General features: G+C 43.1%; 3 protein-coding genes across 5 annotated transcripts in view; 1 reads left to right on the plus strand and 2 right to left on the minus strand.

Annotated features, from left to right (window-relative positions):
* Nucleotides 1–21,641, plus strand: part of cUnh2orf76 (chromosome Un C2orf76 homolog) — a 292,668-nt gene that overhangs the window by 247,903 nt on the left and 23,124 nt on the right. The gene's annotated exons all lie outside the window — the stretch shown is intronic.
* On the minus strand, nucleotides 3,744–8,135 carry LOC306898428 (uncharacterized protein). The gene is made up of 9 exons (XM_079463892.1): nucleotides 7,960–8,135; nucleotides 6,526–6,594; nucleotides 6,337–6,444; nucleotides 6,090–6,242; nucleotides 5,876–5,965; nucleotides 5,708–5,757; nucleotides 5,514–5,601; nucleotides 5,138–5,181; nucleotides 3,744–5,031 (listed from the first exon to the last, which is right to left on the minus strand). Exons 2-9 carry the CDS (start codon nucleotides 6,587–6,589, stop codon nucleotides 4,984–4,986), a joined length of 645 nt encoding a protein of 214 aa, XP_079320018.1. The 5' UTR covers nucleotides 6,590–6,594; nucleotides 7,960–8,135; the 3' UTR covers nucleotides 3,744–4,983.
* Nucleotides 9,328–14,329, minus strand: rap2aa (RAP2A, member of RAS oncogene family a). The gene is made up of 2 exons (XM_079463540.1): nucleotides 13,519–14,329; nucleotides 9,328–11,651 (listed from the first exon to the last, which is right to left on the minus strand). Exons 1-2 carry the CDS (start codon nucleotides 13,830–13,832, stop codon nucleotides 11,414–11,416), a joined length of 552 nt encoding a protein of 183 aa, XP_079319666.1. The 5' UTR covers nucleotides 13,833–14,329; the 3' UTR covers nucleotides 9,328–11,413.

Consider the following 21,641-nt stretch of genomic DNA (forward strand, 5'->3'; position numbering starts at 1 on the left):
CCTCTGGGATGGCAGACCGGGGTGGTGGTCCCTCTTTTTAAGAAGGGGGACCGGAGGGTGTGTTCCAACTACAGGGGCATCACACTTCTCAGCCTTCCCGGGAAAGTCTATGCCAGGGTACTGGAGAGGAGAATACGGCCGATAGTAGAACCTCGGATTCAGGAGGAACAGTGTGTTTTTTGTCCAGGCCGTGGAACACTGGACCAGCTCTACACCCTCTACAGGGTGCTGGAGGGTTCATGGGAGTTTGCTCAACCAATCCACATGTGTTTTGTGGATTTAGAGAAGGCATTCGACTGTGTCCCTCGTGGCATCCTGTGGAGGGTGCTTCGGGAGTATGGGGTCTGTGGTCCTTTACTAAGGGCTGTCAGGTCCCTGTACGGCCGAAGCAGGAGCTTGGTTCGCATTGCCGGCAGTAAGTTCCCAGTGCATGTCGGACTCCGGCAGGGCTGCCCTTTGTCACCGGTTCTGTTCGTAATTTTTATGGACAGAATTTCTAGGCGCAGCCAGGGGCCGGAGGGTGTCAGGTTTGGGGACGACACGATCTCGTCTCTGCTATTTGCGGATGATGTTGTCGTGTTGGCCCCTTCAAACCAGGACCTTCAGCATGCACTGGGACGGTTTACAGCAGAGTGTGAAGCGGCTGGAATGAAAATCAGTACCTCCAAATCCGAGGCCATGGTCCTCAGTCGGAAAAGGGTGGCTTGCCCACTTCAGGTTGGTGGAGAGTTCCTTCCTCAAGTGGAGGAGTTTAAGTATCTCGGGGTCTTGTTCACGAGTGAGGGAAGGATGGAACGGGAGATTGACAGACGGATCGGTGCAGCTTCTGCAGTAATGCGGTCGATGTACCGGTCCGTCGTGGTGAAGAAAGAGCTGAGCCGCAAGGCGAAGCTCTCAATTTACCGGTCAATCTACGTTCCTACTCTCACCTATGGTCATGAGCTTTGGGTCATGACCGAAAGGACAAGATCCCGGATACAGGCGGCTGAAATGAGCTTCCTCCGCAGGGTGGCTGGGCGATCCCTTAGAGATAGGGTGAGAAGCTCGGTCACCCGGGAGGAGCTCGGAGTAGAGCCGCTGCTCCTCCACATCGAGAGGGGTCAGCTGAGGTGGCTTGGGCATCTGTTACGGATGCCTACTGGACGCCTTCCACGGAAGGTGCTCCGGGCCCGTCCGACCGGGAGGAGACCCCGGGGAAGACCTAGGACACGCTGGTGGGACTATGTCTCCCGGCTGGCCTGGGAACGCGTCGGTGTCCCCCCGGAAGAGCTGGAGGAAGTGTCTAGGGTGAGGGATGTCTGGGCATCTCTGCTTAGACTGCTGCCCCCGCGACCCGGCTCCGGATAAGCGGTAGAAAATGAATGAATGAATTAGCTTGCAAGAAACGTGGAATGTAATGCTAAGGTGCCCGAGAAAATGATATTGGACTTTGTTAATTGTTTTGGTAGCGTGATGTTACACCGTTTTACGTGTATAAAACATTCATCGTTTAAAAAGTAAACGACGTTTACACTTCTTGGGTTTCCTTTACTCGCCAAAGAGTAATCGTGATCCATAATAACAGATCAACAGATGCTGCGTCCCAGACACTGTATAAGCACTTCCGCATTTGTGTTACCGTAGTCCATCCATTTTCTACCGCTTATCCGGGGCCGGGTCGCGGGGGCAGCAGTCTAAGCAGAGATGCCCAGACATCCCTCACCCTAGACACTTCCTCCAGCTCTTCCGGGGGGACACCGACGCGTTCCCAGGCCAGCCGGGAGACATAGTCCCACCAGCGTGTCCTAGGTCTTCCCCGGGGTCTCCTCCCGGTCGGACGGGCCCGGAACACCTTCTGGGGAAGGCGTCCAGTAGGCATCCGTAACAGATGCCCAATCCACCTCAGCTGACCCCTCTCGATGTGGTGTAGCAGCGGCTCTACTCCGAGCTCCTCCCGGGTGACCGAGCTTCTCACCCTATCTCTAAGGGATCGCCCAGCCACCCTGCGGAGGAAACCCATTTCAGCCGCCTGTATCCGGGATCTTGTCCTTTCGGTCATGACCCAAAGCTCGGTGAGAGTAGGAACGTAGATTTACCGGTAAATTGAGAGCTTCGCCTTGCGGCTCAGCTCTTTCTTCACCACGACGGACCGGTACATCGACCGCATTACTGCAGAAGCTGCACCGATCCGTCTGTCAATCTCCCATTCCATCCTTCCCTCACTTGTGAACAAGACCCCGAGATACTTAAACTCCTCCACTTGAGGAAGGAACTCTCCACCAACCTGAAGTGGGCAAGCCACCCTTTTCCGACTGAGGACCATGGCCTCGGATTTGGAGGTACTGATTTTCATTCCAGCCGCTTCACACTCTGCTGTAAACCGTCCCAGTGCATGCTGAAGGTCCTGGTTTGAAGGGGCCAACACGACAACATCATCCGCAAATAGCAGAGACGAGATCGTGTCGTCCCCAAACCTGACACCCTCCGGCCCCTGGCTGCGCCTAGAAATTCTGTCCATAAAAATTACGAACAGAACCGGTGACAAAGGGCAGCCCTGCCGGAGTCCGACATGCACTGGGAACTTACTGCCGGCAATGCGAACCAAGCTCCTGCTTCGGCCGTACAGGGACCTGACAGCCCTTAGTAAAGGACCACAGACCCCATACTCCCGAAGCACCCTCCACAGGATGCCACGAGGGACACAGTCGAATGCCTTCTCTAAATCCACAAAACACATGTGGATTGGTTGAGCAAACTCCCATGAACCCTCCAGCACCCTGTAGAGGGTGTAGAGCTGGTCCAGCGTTCCACGGCCTGGACAAAAACCACACTGTTCCTCCTGAATCCGAGGTTCTACTATCCGCCTAGGAGTTTCTTGACTCCCTCAGTGACTTCGGCTTGGGTGATGGACGAGTCCACCTCTGAGCCCTCAGCCTCTGCTTCCTCAATGGAAGACGTGCCGGTGGGATTGAGGAGATCCTCGAAGTACTCCTTCCACCGTCCGACGACATCCCCAGTTGAGGTCAACAGCCTTCCACCTCCACTGTAAACAGCGTTGGTAGGGCACTGTTTCCCTCTCCTGAGGCGCCGGACGGTTTGCCAGAATCTCTTCAAGGCCAGTCGATAGTCCTTCTCCATGGCCTCACCAAACTCCTCCCAGGCCCGGGTTTTTGCCTCCACAACCACCCGGGCAGCAGTCCGCTTGGCCTGCCGGTACCTGTCAGCTGCCTCAGGAGTCCCACAAGCCAACCAGGCCCGATAAGACTCCTTCTTCAGTTTGACGGTTTCCCTTACTTCCGGTGTCCACCACCGGGTTCGGGGATTCCCGCCTCGACAGGCACCGGAGACCTTATGGCCACAGCTCCGAGTGGCCGCTTCGACAATGGAGGTGGAGAACATGGTCCACTCGGACTCAATGTCTTCAGCCTCCCTCTGGATCTGGTTAAAGCTCTGCCGGAGGTGGGAGTTAAAGATCTCTCTGACAGGAGACTCAGCCAGGCGTTCCCAGCAGACCCTTACAGTACGTTTGGGTCTGCCGAGTCTGTCCAGCTTCCTCTCCTGCCATCGGATCCAACTCACCACCAGGTGGTGATCAGTTGACAGCTCCGCCCCTTTCTTAACCCGAGTGTCCAAAACATATGGTCGCAGGTCAGATGAAACGACCACAAAGTCGATCATCGACCTGCGGCCTAGGGTGTCCTGGTGCCACGTGCACTGATGGACACCCTTATGCTTGAACATGGTGTTCGTTAAAGACAAACTGTGACTAGCACAGAAGTCCAATAACTGAACACCGCTCGGGTTCAGATCAGGGGGTCCGTTCCTCCCAATCACGCCCCTCCAGGTGTCACTGTCGTTGCCGACATGGGCGTTGAAGTCCCTCAGTAGGACGACGGAGTCCCCAGTCGGAAAGTACTTTCCAGCACCCCTCCCAGAGACTCCAAGAAGGTCGGGTACTCTGCACTGCCGTTCGGCCCGTAGGCACAAACAACAGTGAGAGACCTAACCCCGACCCGTAGGCGCAGGGAAACGACCCTCTCGTTCCCCCGGGGTAAACTCCAACACATGGCGGGAGAGCTGGGGGGGCTATAAGCAGACCCACACCAGCCCGCCGCCTCTCCCCATGGGCACCTTCAGAGTGATGAAGTGTCCACCCTCTCTCTAGGAGTGTGGTTCCAGAGCCCAAGCCATGCGTAGAGGTGATCCCGACTATCTCTAGTCGGAACCTCTCAACCTCACGCACCATCTCAGGCTCCTTCCCCCCCAGCGAGGTGACGTTCCACGTCCCTAGAGCTAGCTTCCGTGTCCAGGGATCGGGCTGTCGAGGCACTCTCCTCCGACTGCCGCCCGATCCACTACGCACCGACCCCCTATGGTCCCTCCCGCACGTGATTTTAATGTAATTAATATTTTTGTCGCAGTCAAGAGCCCTGTAGAGGTATCACACCATTAAAAGACTATCCTGAAAAAAGTACTGCGATTATATTTCGATACAACCTTGAACCATTTTAAAACACATTTACCAGCTACAACACCCTAGAAACACATATTTACCAGCTACAACACCCTAAAAAACACATATTTACCAGCTACAACACCCTAGAAACACATACTTACCAGCTACAACACCCTAGAAACACATATTTACCAGCTACAACACCCTAGAAACACATATTTACCAGCTACAACACCCTAGAAACACATATTTACCAGCTACAACCCCCTAGAAACACATACTTACCAGCTACAACACCCTAGAAACACATATTTACCAGCTACAACACCCTAGAAAAACTTATTTACCAGCTACAACAGCCTAGAAACACATATTTACCAGCTACAACACCCTTGAAACACATACTTACCAGCTGAAATACCCTAGTAACAAGCTAGCATATTTAAGTAAGAGTTTGAGCTCTTACGAGGTTCTCTTCTCTCTTCCGGTAGGTTATCCTCCATTCCAACCTCAGTCTTTCCAGGTTCTCTTTCCTGCTCAGCATCTCCTTAGAGATGGCTTTCTGCTGCAGCGCTATTGTGTATAAGTCTTTTTTGCTAGACAAAAAAAACACAAAACACAAGTCAGACGCAAAAGTGAAACAGACTTTAGCACGGTTACTGATGTGAAATCAATGTAACAGTACGTGTCATTACAACTCACATTTTCAGCAGCATCGTGTCCTCCAGGTTTCCAGTCTGATCGTCCTGTTTTACACAAACACATATTTTAAAAAAGGTGTTAACACCTGTTGGCAGCACTGTTTGTGTTCAACTGAAATGTCAAGAAACAGAATACTACATGTGTATATTTAAGTGTGTGATGTGTCTACTTGCATTTCTTGCATATTTATTCTCTCATTCAAAACATGTGTTCAAAACACATTTTGTCTTTGACAGTAATAATAATGTGTGTGCGCCTTTAAACCATATTAAAATCTCTCTTGATTATTAGGTTTAATGGAAACACATGTTTGGAAAAACATCAATATCAACAAATGCAAGGCTTCATGAAATCATAGGAATGAAAAAGGTCTTACTCCGCTTAAGCGACTGAATAGAAGTCCTCACATCATCTTCGTCTTCACATCTTTCCTCATCCAGGACACGCTGGGGGACCTGAAGCCGCTGTTCAAACAAAGCAGGAACAAGAGATATTCAATGCGTTTAGTAAGAGGCTGATTTGTTGGATACGAATGTATTTTAAAGGAAAATACAATAACGAATGAAATACATCATGTGTCGGGGGGCTTTTCTGTGGGTTCAGCGGAGGCAGCACGGCACCTGCAAAGCAAAATATATATTTGATGTTAATAGCCATGATTTACTTCACTCGATCAATGATCGTTCCATTCCAACGATCGGGAATTTAACACAGGTGTTCAATGTTTTATGAGCTCACCCACGTGCCGCGCGACGGACTGATTCCACGCACGGTTCCATGTGTTATCCGTGACCTTTAGGAACGGGACTTTCTTTGGTGGTGGGGTGACTAACCGCAACAAAACATCAGATCGAAACCGTTTGTATGCATCTTGTGTTTTGGCTTCACCTTCCAGCCTCATAACATATGACAATTTGTAATATTTGGTTTAGTGTTGTTTTAACAAACTCACCAATGTTTGGAATGGAGCCGCAGACGCTGCAACCTTCTCTTCTTCTTATGATATGAGGTGTGAAAAGGCTCCCCTCAGTTAGTGTCCACACTCTTTTCGGTTGGTTGTCGTCTGGGATGGTTAGGAACCGGATTCTTTTGGGGGCCGGGTTGTCTAACAGCAACATAACATCTCACGTTGAAACGTGTATTTTATGATAAGACATGATCATAGTCACGTTGGCACACTGGTGTAATGTCCAACTCACCGAAAAATGGAATTCTGCTACAGACGCTACATCCAGCTCTTTTTTTTGGGGTCGGTGGTGGGACAGGCCGTTTCCCAGCTGGTGGTTGTGGCCGTAAATCATCAACACCTGCAAAGTCATTTTTTTTATATTATATATGGTCTTCAAGAAGAAACGTCACATATTTTAATTTAAGATGGCAAACTTTACCTAAACAAGTTTGTTGTTCTGTGGTGTTGATGGGCCTTAAACGCCTAAACCTGTTCGGAATCATTTTCTCTGCAAAAAGAAAAACAACAATTCACATCGACTTCACAAGACCCGTTTCTTACACACACACACACACCTAAATTGTGTTATTTACCTCGATAATCAATAGATATGTCAATAACAGCACTACAGTACAAACGGATGTTTCTGATCGACTGAACGTATATCACATCTATTGCCAATGTATACATCTACACTCACAACATTCATATGTCTTGATTTGTACTCGTTTCACAGCCCGGCTGGTTATTATGTTGGCTTGAGAGCGCCAACATACTGATATGCTAAATAAACGTATTATTATTCTTCCGCCAAAAAAATTCTGACTGCTGCTGCTACTCCTAGAGCTTTTAAGCTACAGCCACTAAACTTCCCACACATCTTCAGTCTGGTCTCACTCGAGTTGCTATATCTTTTCTAAGGGATTGGACTTACGTTTTCCCTAAAAATGCCAAAGAGTCCCATTGACATATATTGACGGAATGTTCAGGGAAGATGTTTATGTTCCAAATGTCAACTGACAACTTACAAACATAAACATTCACTCACTCTCTATAAATCTCTGCATTCATCTCTACCTACCTATCTTACTACTATTTATCTTTTTATCTCTTTAGCTTTTTATTAACCTATTTTCTTTAAAAATACAATAATAATTTTGTCTCTGAAAAAAAATGAATAGTCGCTTTGGATAAACGTGTCTGCTGAATGCACTAATCTCTATCTATTTATCCATCCCTCCATCTTTCTTTCTTTACATTTACTCTTTCTTTCTTTACAATTCTTATATTTTAAACATAAGCATACACTCACTCTCTATAAATCTCTGCATTATTCTCTACCTACCTATCTTATTATCTTTTTATCTCTTTATCTCTTTATCTATAACACTAACCTCTTTTTCCTTTCTATCTCTTTTCTTAAAAAAAGGATAATTATTTTGTCGCTTTGGAAAAACGTGTCTGCTAAATGCACTAATCTCTATCTTTTCATCCATTCGTCTTTCTTTCTTTACAATTATTAACTTTTAAACATCCTCTATCTACTCATCTGTCTGTCTGTCTTTTAAACTGTCCACTTTTCACAGTGTACAACTCTACACAATTCAAACTTTTACACCAGACTTTCTCAAGCCAACACAAAGTTTCTTCACAAACTTTAACCTCATCTAGTTGTCGTTTGTTTTGGTCAGCTGCTGTTGTTTTTCAACGTAAATACACAATGTTTTGAACTGTATTTTTAGTCACGATAATCGATTCGTAATCGTAAGATGTTGTGAAGATACGAACACTGAATACATCTTACAAGACGTTGTGCTGTTGTGTGTGTGACTGAAGTAGGTTACAGACCAAGATCAAAACAAATGTCACCTACCACGCGCTGCCGTTTCGCGTCTGTTTTGCGCGAGCTCTTTTACAGAACTCGATCGGTGATCTGATCTCTCGTTAAGTCGGTGATCTGATCTCTTACACGAACCCTCAGCAGAAACCGAGTAAAGCGCCGTGAAGTCTGCGAAGGAACCTTGCGACTGACAGCGATGCTCACTGAGAAGATCTGAGAAGACGCGCGTAGGCTTTATAGGCTCGGCTGTCTAAAGCTCTATGACGCAACAGCGCAGAACGCTAAGCAGCCAATCACGAGCGAGTACAGCGACGCAGAAGACAAACGCTTTTCATTTGAACCTGTCTGCCTTTCTTTAAAGGATCATAAAATACCCTTCATATAGAAACCCTTAAAGCCTAAAGCTAATGGCGTTATATAGGAGAGATGTCGTTTTCAAACTATGTTTATGCTTTTTTGGCGTTTCCTTTACTCGCCAAAGTACGGAAGCCGTAAAGTGCCAAACAAATCGCAAAACAAACAACAAATCTAGGTCTTTGTGTGACCGGGGAAGTTACTGCTGATTGGACGGAACCCCTGTCGATCAAGATAAACAGTCAGGTGTATGTTTTTATAGAAAATAATAGAGTTTGTTCAGCACTGCTTTCAAGAAGGACACTCATGTGGCGTGATTCTAGATATGCTTTGAACATATCATGATATTAAGATTGTGTCTCTTAAAAGACACCTGAATGCAGGTTTATTCAGACGAAAAAACGAGTCCCTATGAAGCAATGTCAGCAATGCTATCAGAGCAGACACAAAACACTAAATTTGAACCCACAAGGACAGTACATTCTATATTCATGTACACTCCTTTATTATTATTATTATTCTGTACCGTTAGCTACAGGGGTGTATTCAACAAAACAGGTTTTGTGACTTACCCGGGTAAATTTAAGAGTAAGCAAGCGGATAACATCTACTTTCGGGTTATGTAAGTAACCATAGCAACTGACTCTGAGGATAACCTGCTCCGGAGCAGGTGGAGTGTTAGTTTATCGTCGTGCAGAGCAGCGGATATTAAGTCACTGATATGAGACAAATACAAGGGGGACAAGGGATTGGACATTAGTTTAAATATAAATTTCTCTGGATTTGCACATTCTTGGGATCATTTAACTGCATGAAATAAATCACACCGTGCAACATAATAAAGTTATTCCATATTGTGGCTTTAAATTGGCAAAACTAAATACCAAAAGGATAGAAATCCAACTATAAATAAATCCTTGTCATCTACCTGACTGATACATATTGAAACCTTTGATTTAGGTATGTAACAGTACAACTTAAATAAAATAAACGCTGCTGGTAATCCGGACCAAAGAGGAAAACTTGATCTACTCATGTTATTTTCTTAATAAGACAAATCTCTTTATTGTTTTTTCTGTCTTTTGAAAGTTGTTTCAAGCAATAACTTCTGCGAAGTGCTCAAATGAACATGGACTGTAGCAGCACCACAGTAGACATGGTGTAGGTGAAGGAGCAGAAACACAATTACATCACTTGTTGGTTTGTCATTCAGTATGTGTGTTGGATGCACTTTATTTAGGTGCCGAACAAACATTCAGTCGGGTCATTCACGAGAATTGAGCACACGTCCACATAAAAATAAATCAAATGAATACTGACTCCGAGCTCTCTATTGAAACACACACTATCCATCTCCATAACACATCTGTTCAGTCATAAGGAGGAGAACAAGAAAACCAGTCACCTCTCTACAAATGTATTTACAACATCATCAGCATTAATCAGCCATACAAGCATTGCAGAATATTGAGAAGAAATAGGACTGAGACTATAGAAAGAGAGCTGAGATGGTTACATGAGTGAGAGAGAGAGAGAGAAAGACAAAGAGATCCAAATGAGCCCTATAGGACCTGTTCAGATAATGGAAATTGTTTTTTATGGAATTCTATGTTCACAGGTGAAAAGAGACCCATGACCTTTCAATTCAACTCGCAAAGAAATTTCAACTTTCAAACTTGATGTCAGACACTTTTAAACTTGCTTGGAAAACCCACAAATTCAAACTTTGCACTGATGGGGGTGTAACACGTGAACAAAGCCGAACCAAACGAGACGGACAGTTCATGACAACATCTAGGAAAACTTCATTCATTCATTAATGAGTCAAAGTCCTTGCATTCCAAAATAAAAATCAACCCGATTTGCAGATACAGATAAATAAATGATGACAACAACAAAACTGACATTAATAACAGAACACCTGTTGTTTGCAGCATCATTGATCCTCTGCAGTTGGGCGGTACAAGGCTCATGTTAGCATTGCCACATTACTTCTCAATGTATATGGTAGAACATCAGAATAAATGAAGAATATCTCACCACTGACTGTCCATGGAACCTAGTGAGCCATCTTTTAGGACAGCACCCGCATCACTACACACTTCACAAGCCGTCCACCATCATGAGTGAATTTTTCACTTCACAACAAATCTTTCTAGGGTTATATCAATTAATTAAGTTGGTTTTCTACACCCATATTAAATTAAAGATAAGCCGAAATTTGGAATCAATTCTCTATTAAATCAATAATTAAATATGAAATGACGACGTGTAACACTGCACAACTAGCATCATCATCATCATCAAAATGAAAATCCCTCCTATCTGTTATTGGTCAGAGAGTCTCACCCAAAAACACTTTATCAGTCGAGATGTCAACATTATTTTGGTGGATAAAATCAATTCACGGATGACTTTCAGGTGTGTCTGATTTTAACTTCCAAAAACATCATTTTAAATAATTACACAATTTTTTAAATAATTCTAGATAAAACACAGATAAAGGCTCAAAGGGATACTTGACCCAAAAATCTGTCATAATTGACTCACCTTTGAGTTGTTCCGAATCTGTATACATTTTATTTGTTCTGTCATACACCAGAGAAGACATTTTGAAGAATGTAGGACACATACAGTTCTGTGGCATTTTTGACTTATCATTGTATTTGTTTCCTACTATGCTAGGCAATGGGGGGCTTAATCCATCTGGTTATAAACATTCTTCCAAATATCTGTCTCATCAGAACAAACACATTTATCTCAACTCAACTCGAAGGACAGTAAATGGTGACAGAACTTTAATATTTGGGTGAAGTATCACTTTAAGAAGACATTCTCTCTCTCTCTCTCTCTCTCTCTCTCTCTCTCTCTCTCTCTCTCTCTCCGACCTTTTGACAAATTCAGATGAAATCGTCAACACAATAAAACACAAAAGTCCAACTCGTCCCCGCAGAAGGATTCTGTTGAAACCAAAGGCAAACGCTCTACTGTGTCTCATCCAACAAGAACTTCACTTGAAAAAGATCCTCCAGATCACCGTCAGCGTGTCTGTAGATACAGAAGGATGGACAACCGCAGACATCAGAACGTCTATCAAAGCTACAGTGATGTGTGTTCTGCGTGTGTTTCGGGGTTATTGTATATTGCAGGAAGAGCAGCACGGATCGTCTTTGTCCGGCTGGGCTGCGTAGTCCATCTGCCGTACGATCTCAGCGAAAAGTTCATCCACCATGGTTTTACTCTTGGCTGAAGTCTCAATGAAGGGACAGCCCCACTCCTCAGCCAGCGCCTGGCCCTCGCTCTCCGACACCTCCCGCTCGCACTCCAGATCCACCTTATTCCCCACCAGCATCACCGGCACCTTCTCATACCTGAAAAACACACAGGAGAGCACGGATGAATCTCACGGAACATGTCATTTTACACCAGATCCATGTATATGTTTTCCGGTTCGTCTGATTTTAGGCTAGAATGGGCATTCATTTTTATTAGACGAAATGTTTCGAACACCATCATAAGACTAAATAAGATATGAGATTTAATATGAAGTTAACTTCTACAATCTACACTTTACACGTCGATGCTCATTTACTCAAAAATGCTTTAGTAGTAAAAGTGGAACTGATCATTTCTATAAATCCTTTTGTCTTAAAGGGACAGTTCGGGGTATCATGGGAATATTTCCAGTGCATTCACAGAAGAAATGTCCCACCCATAACCACAAACTGTGCTGTGATCACTAGAGGATGAGGAGGGCGGGGCTACAGAGGCCACACCCTGTTATTAACAAACCACAAATGATCTCTTAAAAGTCATTTCACAATGACAGTGTAATGTTCCTTCATTCTCACGCACCGTTCTACAAACACACACAAACCGACAGGAACGACTGGAGCGATGCTTGTCTGAGCACAGCTGTATGATGTACTGTGGCCTTCTGAAAGATCTCACTGTCCCTCATTTAACGTAAATCTAAAGAATTAGATGATTCAGTCATTGTCAGAAAAGACACATCAGAATCTTTCGCTCTCTCTTTACTGACTGTATGTCACTCGCCCTTCAATTAGAGAGAGCTGTCTGACAGACGTCTGTCCTGTCTCTCCCATCATTATGCATCACTTTAACTGTATGAAATATTCATGACATTGAATTATTCAAACTGTCGATTCTGTGAGGCCATTTGTGTGAGACTGCGCGGCTATATTCCTTGCATGAGAAATAGCGTAGCGGCGAGGTTTACAGTGAAGAGCGGTGTTGGCTCGGGAAAAGCTCAACTTTATGATGCACTTCTACATCTATTATATTTTTCCTCCAAATCATTTCTTTAGTTCTTCTTAAAGGGATAGTTCACCAAAAAATTAAAGTTCTGTCATCATTTGCTCAACCTTATGTCATTTCATATCTGTATCAATAACTTTGTTCTCATAGACACGGAGAAAGATATTTGGAAGAATGTAAGTCATTTCAAGCTCCCGGACATCATTGACTACCATAGTAGGAAAAATGTTTAAATTTAAGGTTTGTTTTCCTAAATTATTTTTAATTTCTCATGTTGTGTTCAACAGAGTCAACAGAATACAATATTAACTTTCCTACTACGGTGATGGATGATGTTCCAGAACTGAAAACTACTAACCAGTGTGACTATGGATCTGTTTTACATTATATTATTAAACAGCATTTTTGCTAGAATTATGAGGCGTGTTTTTGTCATTCATAACAGTGACGCCCTGAGACATCATGGTCAAGTGCACATTTAGACATTTAGGCTGAGCCAAACTGCCTCTAAGAGTCTTAAAGCGGAGCATTTAAATCACTCTCATGTCATATACAGCCCCCCCCCCAGAATCAGATGGCGACTTTGAAACTTCAGATTTGTCTCCAGTTTTGTGGGTGTGAGACTATTACACTAGCATTGATTTGACTCCGGATATGATCTCGTGGTCTCTTTAAACAGGTTGTTTAACATAACAGATATGAATTTATCCGTATCCCTTTTCCTAAATATCCGAGAATCATGTACGAACTCAATGTGTCTTTTCTTTAGGTGTGGATGGGGACAAACAGAAGGTTCATCGCATGTACGTGAATCTTTCAAACATATAGTATTGATCATAAAGCAACAGGCCTGTAAAGGCTCACCTAGTTCAGAACAAAAAGGGTTGGGTTCAAACAAAGCTCAGAAACATCTCACTTCATCATGAATGATTTCTTTTGGGGGTTTGTGGTGGGTCTCACCTCTTGACTCGGATGATCTGGTCTCTCATGGGTTTGATGTCCTGAAAGCTCTGCTGGTTCACCAGACTGTAGACCAGGATGAAGCCCTGTCCGTTTTTAATGTACAGGTCCCGCATGGACGCGAACTGCTCCGTGCCCGCCGTGTCCAGGATCTCCAGCACCGACGGCGACGAGTCCACCTCGATCTCCTTACGGTAAAAATCCTCGATGGTCGGGTCGTACTTCTCGATGAACGTCCCGGTGACGAACTGCACGGTGAGGGCGGATTTACCGACCCCGCCGCTCCCGAGGACCACCACTTTATACTCGCGCATCTCACCGGTCACAACGGATAGAAAAAGGCGAAATAGAGTCACGCAGCGCCGAGCACGAAAGCGTTATTCATGCGCGTTTAAACAAGTCTGTCCGCGCCCCGCCGAAGCGCTCCATGATCACGGAGCCTCCCGGTCCACCGGCGGCCCACCCGCAACAGCTGAATCGACGCGTTCACCACTAACCCTACATCTGCTCAGCTCACCATCCCACACGAGCAGAAGACCCCCGTCGACCGTTCTCCGGTACCGGTTCGTGATCCAACGGTGCGTTATAATCTGCGTTTTTAAAGCATGTTCGCGTTTTCCTCCGCTCTTCATCTCTAGCACGGCGCCATGCTCACGGGCGGGGACCTTCCGCCGCTCCTCTCGGCCTCCGTAGCGACGCGCGCTCGTCGTTTAACGGATCCGCGAGGCAGCAGACCGCGCCTGCGCGCAGACACCACGGCCGGTTTCCGCTTGAGTCGACACAAACCGGTTGTCGTTGCCGCAAGGAAAACCCCCGGCGCGCGCGCACGCCATCCTTCAAAAGGCGGATGTTGTTGCTATGGAAACTCACCGGTATCCAAGGTGCTTGTAGACGGTTAAGAGTTGTAATAGCAGCTTCCGTTGACGCACTGACACCTTACAGTAGCCATGTGTAAGATTATTAGTTGTAAAATAAACAAGAAAACAAGTCGCCTAATAATAAAAATGGGAAACACCAAACATTTGGGAAATTGTGATTATTATTAAACGCTGGAATATGCTTTCATTCCATTTGTGTTGTGAAGGAAATGTGACCCAGAGGATTATTTCAAAATTCACTGGTCTCATCCTAAATCACGTGATTCAAATATCGCACGAGGCATCATGTTTTTATATTTAATTGACAATAATTTAAAACGCTTCTCGCTGGTCAGTAATTATATGGCTTTATTTGGCCTCCTTAACGCTACACGTGCTTCTCTATATGTTATCCTGAATAAAATCAAAAGGTTTTTGTGTGAATGAGATCATATATTCTTTGGCCGTGTATCAAACATAATGGATTGGATGATCACCTTCAACTCAAAGTTATCATCAGACCTTCACTAGAACATGCGCTTGTTTATTGATCGCTTTACTGTTAATGACCACAAGGGGGCGAAGTGAGAGAGAAGAATGCACAGAATTAAAAAGAGTGATGGGATGTAAATGATGTACATTTTAGAAAACAGCGACGTCATTAAATAACCATTAAATATGTCGAACATTCTCGATACATTCATTTTTTTGCAGACCAGAGAAACAAAAATATAACCTTTAATATAAAAAGCGAATAACCTTTTTGAACCTTTGCATTTTAAGAGCTCGGGTCGTGTATTATGGTTGTTAACCATGAAAAAGTGTTTGTGTCAAACCTGTTGGGATGCTGGAGGGTGGAAATATTTGCGCTGGTTTCTTTATTATTAGGTTTAAAGTCCCAGTGAAATAAAAAATCTATTTTTTTCATGAAATAATGCAGCGTTTATCGATATGGTTCATATTCGTTTTACAATGCATGTACCCTCACAATTGTTAAAATCTGAAAATGCACTTCCGCCCTGAAGTGACTATCCATTTGACATTAGGTAAATTAGATGGCTTGGGCGGGGCATCCGGTAACCCCTCCCCTTCAACCGTCAGTCTGCTGTCATTTCAAAACGCAACAGCTGTTTTCACAATCATTTCATCCATTCGCAGTGAAACACACAAGCCAGGTCGCACTCATTTTCACCTTTGAAATTCCTTTTCACTCTGAAATAACTCAGAATACGCAAGTAAAAACGATACGGTTCACAGGGACTTTAACAAGCAGTCATTGCACAGTCACATATACGGTGTGTAAATTGATTTTTCGACTCTATGCTAAGTGTGCACTGTTGTTATATTGATGATCAGTCGAGAATCGAATGTCAGATGTGTGTGTTGTTCATATTGAATTATACCTCCATTTGGTCGAAGGAACACTTTCTGATGAGAGAGGTTTGTAACATTAATGGAGGGACACCGCCTGGGGAGGATGACCGGTCATTCATTTTCCAGATGAGACAAACAGCACATTTTACCACAAATTAAAAATGCATACATAAATAATAAAAATACACAATAAATCCCACACAATACACACTTGATTTTGGTTGCGCAGTAATACATGTAGGCCTGTGATCTATTTAATAGTGCTCCTGTACCATTGAGTTAGCGGCAAAATGATCATTGTTGGTTTGATTCCCCATAAATAGGCTACATGGAAACTGTACACCTTAAATACACGAAGATATTTTGGCACAATTGATTGAAACATAATCCATTTGATGATCATTCATCCTCTTTTATTCTGTGTTTCAGTCACATTACTGTAGGTGTATGTTGTGTTTGTGTTGTGTTCTGTTGAGAATACGCTGTGTGTCTGCAGAGAATTGATCTGTTTGTGTAATTGAGTTACTGTGATGCTCTGCTAAAGTTAGTGCGTAAGTGTGTTACGGCCAAGCATCGTGTATCATGAAGAACTGTAGTGTGTCACTCACAGATCAATTCATATAAATGATCATACAGTTTACTGCTGTTCTGCGTAACCAGTCCATTTAACCATTTCCTGATGTTTGACAACCACAAAGCTTTAAACAACCTTTTGTTTTAGCGTTTTCAAATGCATTCATATTTAATGAAATTGTGGATATTTTGTTTGGCTTAAGTTACATTTACTATACGCAAACATACTTCACAACAGTATTGGCATCACTAGAAAGATGTTTTTAATTAAAATAACTAGACACTAAGATCTCGAGTTTTTGAATAAAATGCTTTTCTTGATTTTAGATGAAGATATCTTAATGCTTTTTTAATAAATGTTAGTCTTGAGGGACTATAAACATGTAGTAAGCATGTGTTTTGGGTGTATTTATCACTTATGGCAAAACCATGGTTTTATGGCATTAACCATCTTTTTACTATGTTGATAACCAATGTTATTTTGTGGTTTTAACTGTAGTAAAAGGTTAATTTTCATGAGGCCGGATTAAGAAATACTGTAAGCTGTAAAGGCTTTATAAACGATGGTTTGGCCGTTGTCGCAGGCTCGAGGGCTGGTGTGTAAATGTACATGATTTATGTTTGTTTACCAGCTTTTATGGATTGTTTGGTTCGTGCGACCGCGGCCCCTTGACATGATATGCCCTGGGCAGTTAACTTTAAATTGCTCGTTCTGGATTTGGAATGTTACAGCATTATAAAATGGTTTGGACCTCATATTGGAGATCAAATTTAGGAAACCGCCTTGTAATATCCTAAGCAAAAATAAACAAATGTGTATAATGTCATTCAGACTTCATTGAGGGTCTGCGGTGGTACTGCAGGGGGTTTGAACTCAAACCGAACCATCACGTTCATGTAATTGAATGCATAAAGTTCATTCATGTCGTCTGCATTTGCTGCAATAAACTCTAGACGTATGACAGAATAGGTGACGTCAATGTGTATTATATTATAATCATTCAAGAGGTTATTTACCGGACGTTGGTGCGAGTAATGTTTATGAATGACACTCTTCCTTCCTCATCGATCGGACAACTGATCAAAACAAGTCATTGCTTGGGTAATGTGACTGCTGAGTTAACAAAATATACACAAATGATTATAAAGACCTTTGTTGATACATGTATTGAACATTTTAATGGGATGTAAGATAAGTACGGATGATTTATTTTGTACTCTGTATATGTGTGTGAGAGAGAGAGAGAGAGAGAGAGAGGGCACTGCTGCGCTGTACACAGATATTGTAAACACACTGTCGGTCTGGGATCAAGTAAAGAGCTGGAATAAATGACTGAAGACACAGAACAGAGTAATACTAGCATCACTGTTTTGATGTAAAGTGTGTAAACATCAGAACATTCCAGATTTTACGACTCTGGTTCCAAGAAATCACATCGAGGTTCTTGTAAAAGAGTTTTCACTTTAAAGGTCCAATGTATGAAATGTAGCGGCATATAGTGATGGGGTTGCGAATTGCAACCAACGGTTCAGCCCACCACCCCTCCCTTACGAAACACTACGGGGGCTGGCACAGGGTTAAGAGCTTGGTGCGTTTTCGCTTCTTTACCAAAGTCGCTCCATACAGCGATCTGTCCGTTTAGGGCTAATGTACAGTAGAAACAATATGGCGAATGCCATGTAAGGGGACTCGCGGTGTATGTAGACCGAAATAGCTCATTTTAATGTATTGTTTATTATGTAAGGTGTTTATACACCTCTGAACACACCTTTAAACCCTAAGTTCGTATACTTAGACCCTTCTAATGGACTCTTTCAGATCTTGTGTATTCAAATTCACTTAATGTGTTCAACTTCTCACAGTGAGTAAATTCAACCATTCAGAACTCACTGGACCCCAGCAACTGATCTGAGACTCATACTGTAGCGGACGGATTGCATATCATATTTTCAGTGAATAAAGACGGACATATCAGTGTGGTCTTTACACAAAGCTGTCATACGGCTTCATATAGATGAATGTTCTCTTAAGTTCAGTTAATGCTCGCGTGTACGCCATTACCTACGCCTTAGCCCTATGCAGAGCCGCGTACCCTACACTGTAGCCTGATCCGCACCTCTCGAAAAATGTCAATGAATACCCTACGCGAACCGCATTTCCCAATGAATTATCTAAGTAAATGATTTGTTCTTCTGTATTTAACATCTCAAGCTGCAACACAAGTGACCGTTCACTTGCTGTTATCACTGCTAATGCTTCTCAAAACTCTTTTTCGGCTCTTGTCTCGGTTACACAAGCAACACGTATGTGGGCACTGACGCCTAGTGATCATTGCCTGTCGACGCAGACAATGACGCAGCAGTATAAATGTACACCGACACGTAGCCCACAGCGTTGAGGATACGGAGTAGGTCCGTCGCAGAAGTAAAAATCAGGCTTTAGCATTATCATAATAGCCCTTGTATGCCAAAGAGCAGGGTCAACATTCTGCTTAATGTTTACAAAAAAACACGCAAATTTGGAACAAGTGATTTGTAAGAAATTCCCATTGCACCAGTCTTTGAATATGATCTGTTGAATTGTTTGAATTATGACACGTGTCAACTGATTGTGCTGAATCTTTCTTCCCTGTGCACATGAGTTATGCTGTAGTCCATGAGCGGCTGCAGACCCAACAAAAACCCAGAAACCATTTCAACCACACTGTGAATCACTGCAGCGAGACATGTGTGTTTGTATCTGTTTGTTTGAGATCAACTGACATTGTGTTTCTTTTCTGTGGACACCAGTCGTAATACTATGTCCTGGATTGACTTACAAAAGTTGTGTTTTCCTTTTGATGTCAACTTGGCTAAATATAGACACTTGCTACGGGGTCTTAGAAGTATGGTGTTGGTATCACATTAAGCAGCTCTGTTTTTATCAAAAGGATGCAAATAAATGGCAATTATTCTCCTCAGATCATCTCAACCTCTGCCTGGTTGAATGAAGATCATCAGGAGACGGACATTTACAGGTTTCTACAGAGATGTTCAGTTGGGTTAGCTGGACCACCGAAGGACATTGACAGAGTTGTCCATAAGCCACTCTTGCATTGTTTAGCTGTGTCATGTTGGAGAATGAACCTTCTGCCCTGTCTGATGTCCTGAATGTTCGGGGATAGGTTTTCAGGATCATTATCTCTGTATTTTGTGCCGTTGAGCTTCTTCTCCGACAAATGGCCCTGTAGCTGAAAGACACCCCACATCATGATGCAGTTTCACACTTTTCTGTGGAGATTATTGTATTGTAAAGGTGTTGAGCAGTGCTTGGTTTTCTCTAGACATGATGCATGAAAATGAGATTCATCAGAAAATCTGTGTCTCGATACAATCCTGTCTCAGAGCTTGGTTTTTACGTTGATGTTTTTTTCAGCTGTTCCACCTTTTATTGAGAGGAATGTGCCGCTCCAAATCATACTTATTCAATTGTATTTGTGACAGGTTTACATTTTCATTCAAGCCTTTGCCATACGCTTTTATCCAAAGCGACTTACATTGCATTATCCTATACATTTGTTTGTAAGTATGTGCAATCCCCAGGGAACGAACCCACGACCTTGGCATTGTTAGCATCATGATCTTACCACTGACCTACATCAACAAACAAAACAAATGAGTTTGGTGCTAACAATGCCAAGGTCGTGGGTTCGATCCCAGTGGATTGCACATAGTCAGAAACAAATGTATAGGATAATGCAATGTAAGTCGCTTTGGATAAAAGCGTATGGCAAATGCATGAATGTGAATATAATGCTTCTGAGCTCAATTTCAGGTGTCCCAGAAAAGGGTACGAATATTTATGCAATGTACATATTTAGTTTTTAATTTGTGATAAAAAAAAGTTTAATAAAGTTTTTTTGTTGTATCATTTTTGTGCATGGAGTGTAGATTAATGTATATGACAAAATGTGAATAAAATGAAGGCACTGTACATACGTATAAATGGTCATGATTAAGAAAATCGCTGCACCATAAAATGAATAATTTGATCGTATGGCTGTCGTTTGTCAACTCCGTGTGCATGTGTGTGGTATGGAGTAGAGAAAGTTCTGGACTGATGCCCCACGTCACTTGATGGATTGTATTTTTATACACCAGTGCAGATGACGACATTACCATAGTGACCAGCAAGACTCATTTGTTACCATGGTGAGCTAAAGTTCGCACACATGCACTTGTCTGGTGAGAATTATCATGTTATCAAGTCCATAAAAAAGCACCTCATTGATCAAAGCGAGATAGCACGTCAGTTTACACAAGAAACAGCGGACATTTAATCTATAGACTTCCGCATACTGCTGGCCTGATGTGTGTCTGTGTCTCCAAAACCAACAAGACACTATCAGAAGTAACTCATTCCAAAGGATTTCTCAGTTGACCATCACAGGTTTTGTTCAGAGTCGGAGGTGTGCCGACTGAGCTTAACAAACATTTTTATACCAGATGATGCATGTGTCCATTCCAAACATGTCACCTCCACCTGTCAATGTCATCCACTGTTTCTGAATATTGAGTTTCATCAAAGGCTGTAAACTGTGGTTTATCTTAATCTGCTTAAATGTGAGATCTGCAACTCATCCCTTCTTGAAACGCAGCAATGTAGGAGGAGAGCGTGAAGGCTTTCTGATGAAATAAATGGTTGTTTAAGCTCAAACATTACTGTGAGTGCAACTCATCACACGCTGCACTCCAAATGAAAAACTGCGGCCAAACCAAAAATGTCCAGAACCAAATCATCTTGCTTTATTTGTATCTGTATTAAAACATGTATTTTAAACATCTTTCACGATTGATGAGTGTTATGATTCGGTTGTTGGTCCAGTTATGTGGCTTGTTTCACTGTTCGGTGGCTTATAAAAATGTTCTGGTTTTATTTTATTTTTTTGCATCAATTGAATTGATTCACTTTTCTTTCCTGAGACAAATGTAAAATAACTTTATAAAAACGTTTCATAATTCTTGCATGATCATATTTTGAAATTCATGTGGTTGTTCTGTAAGGGTGAGAGAAGCAAACTCTATGGCAAATTGTGGTAAATGAAGGATAATGGACTTACTAAAGTATACAGTCTGTACCGATTTACTATATTTTACGCATTAGGCTGTACTTTAATATTGATGTTGAAAACACGATCATATCTATGAATTCGACTACAGTATTTCACTGCACGTGACTGAGATCAGACCGAGGTTTGAAGGGGATGTGTCTGATTCTGCTGTGGACTCACTGGACGCGTCGCGCGCTCGTGCAGAAGAGGAGATGAGAGAGATGGACTG

The sequence above is a fragment of the Barbatula barbatula genome, assembly GCF_947034865.1.
Source record: "Barbatula barbatula genome assembly, chromosome: 9".
Lineage (NCBI taxonomy): Eukaryota > Metazoa > Chordata > Actinopteri > Cypriniformes > Nemacheilidae > Barbatula > Barbatula barbatula.

What these genes read in the sequence shown, in the direction of transcription:
- LOC306898428 (XM_079463892.1), bottom strand. Translation starts at nt 6,589, where the DNA reads ATGATTCCGAACAGGTTTAGGCGTTTAAGGCCCATCAACACCACAGAA. An exon ending in AGAACAACAAACTTGTTTAG is followed by an intron (nt 6,445 to 6,525) that starts GTAAAGTTTGCC and finishes ATGACTTTGCAG; the next exon opens with GTGTTGATGATTTACGGCCA. An exon ending in TAGCAGAATTCCATTTTTCG is followed by an intron (nt 6,243 to 6,336) that starts GTGAGTTGGACA and finishes TGTTGCTGTTAG; the next exon opens with ACAACCCGGCCCCCAAAAGA.
- rap2aa (XM_079463540.1), bottom strand. Translation starts at nt 13,832, where the DNA reads ATGCGCGAGTATAAAGTGGTGGTCCTCGGGAGCGGCGGGGTCGGTAAA. An exon ending in CAGATCATCCGAGTCAAGAG is followed by an intron (nt 11,652 to 13,518) that starts GTGAGACCCACC and finishes TGTGTTTTTCAG; the next exon opens with GTATGAGAAGGTGCCGGTGA.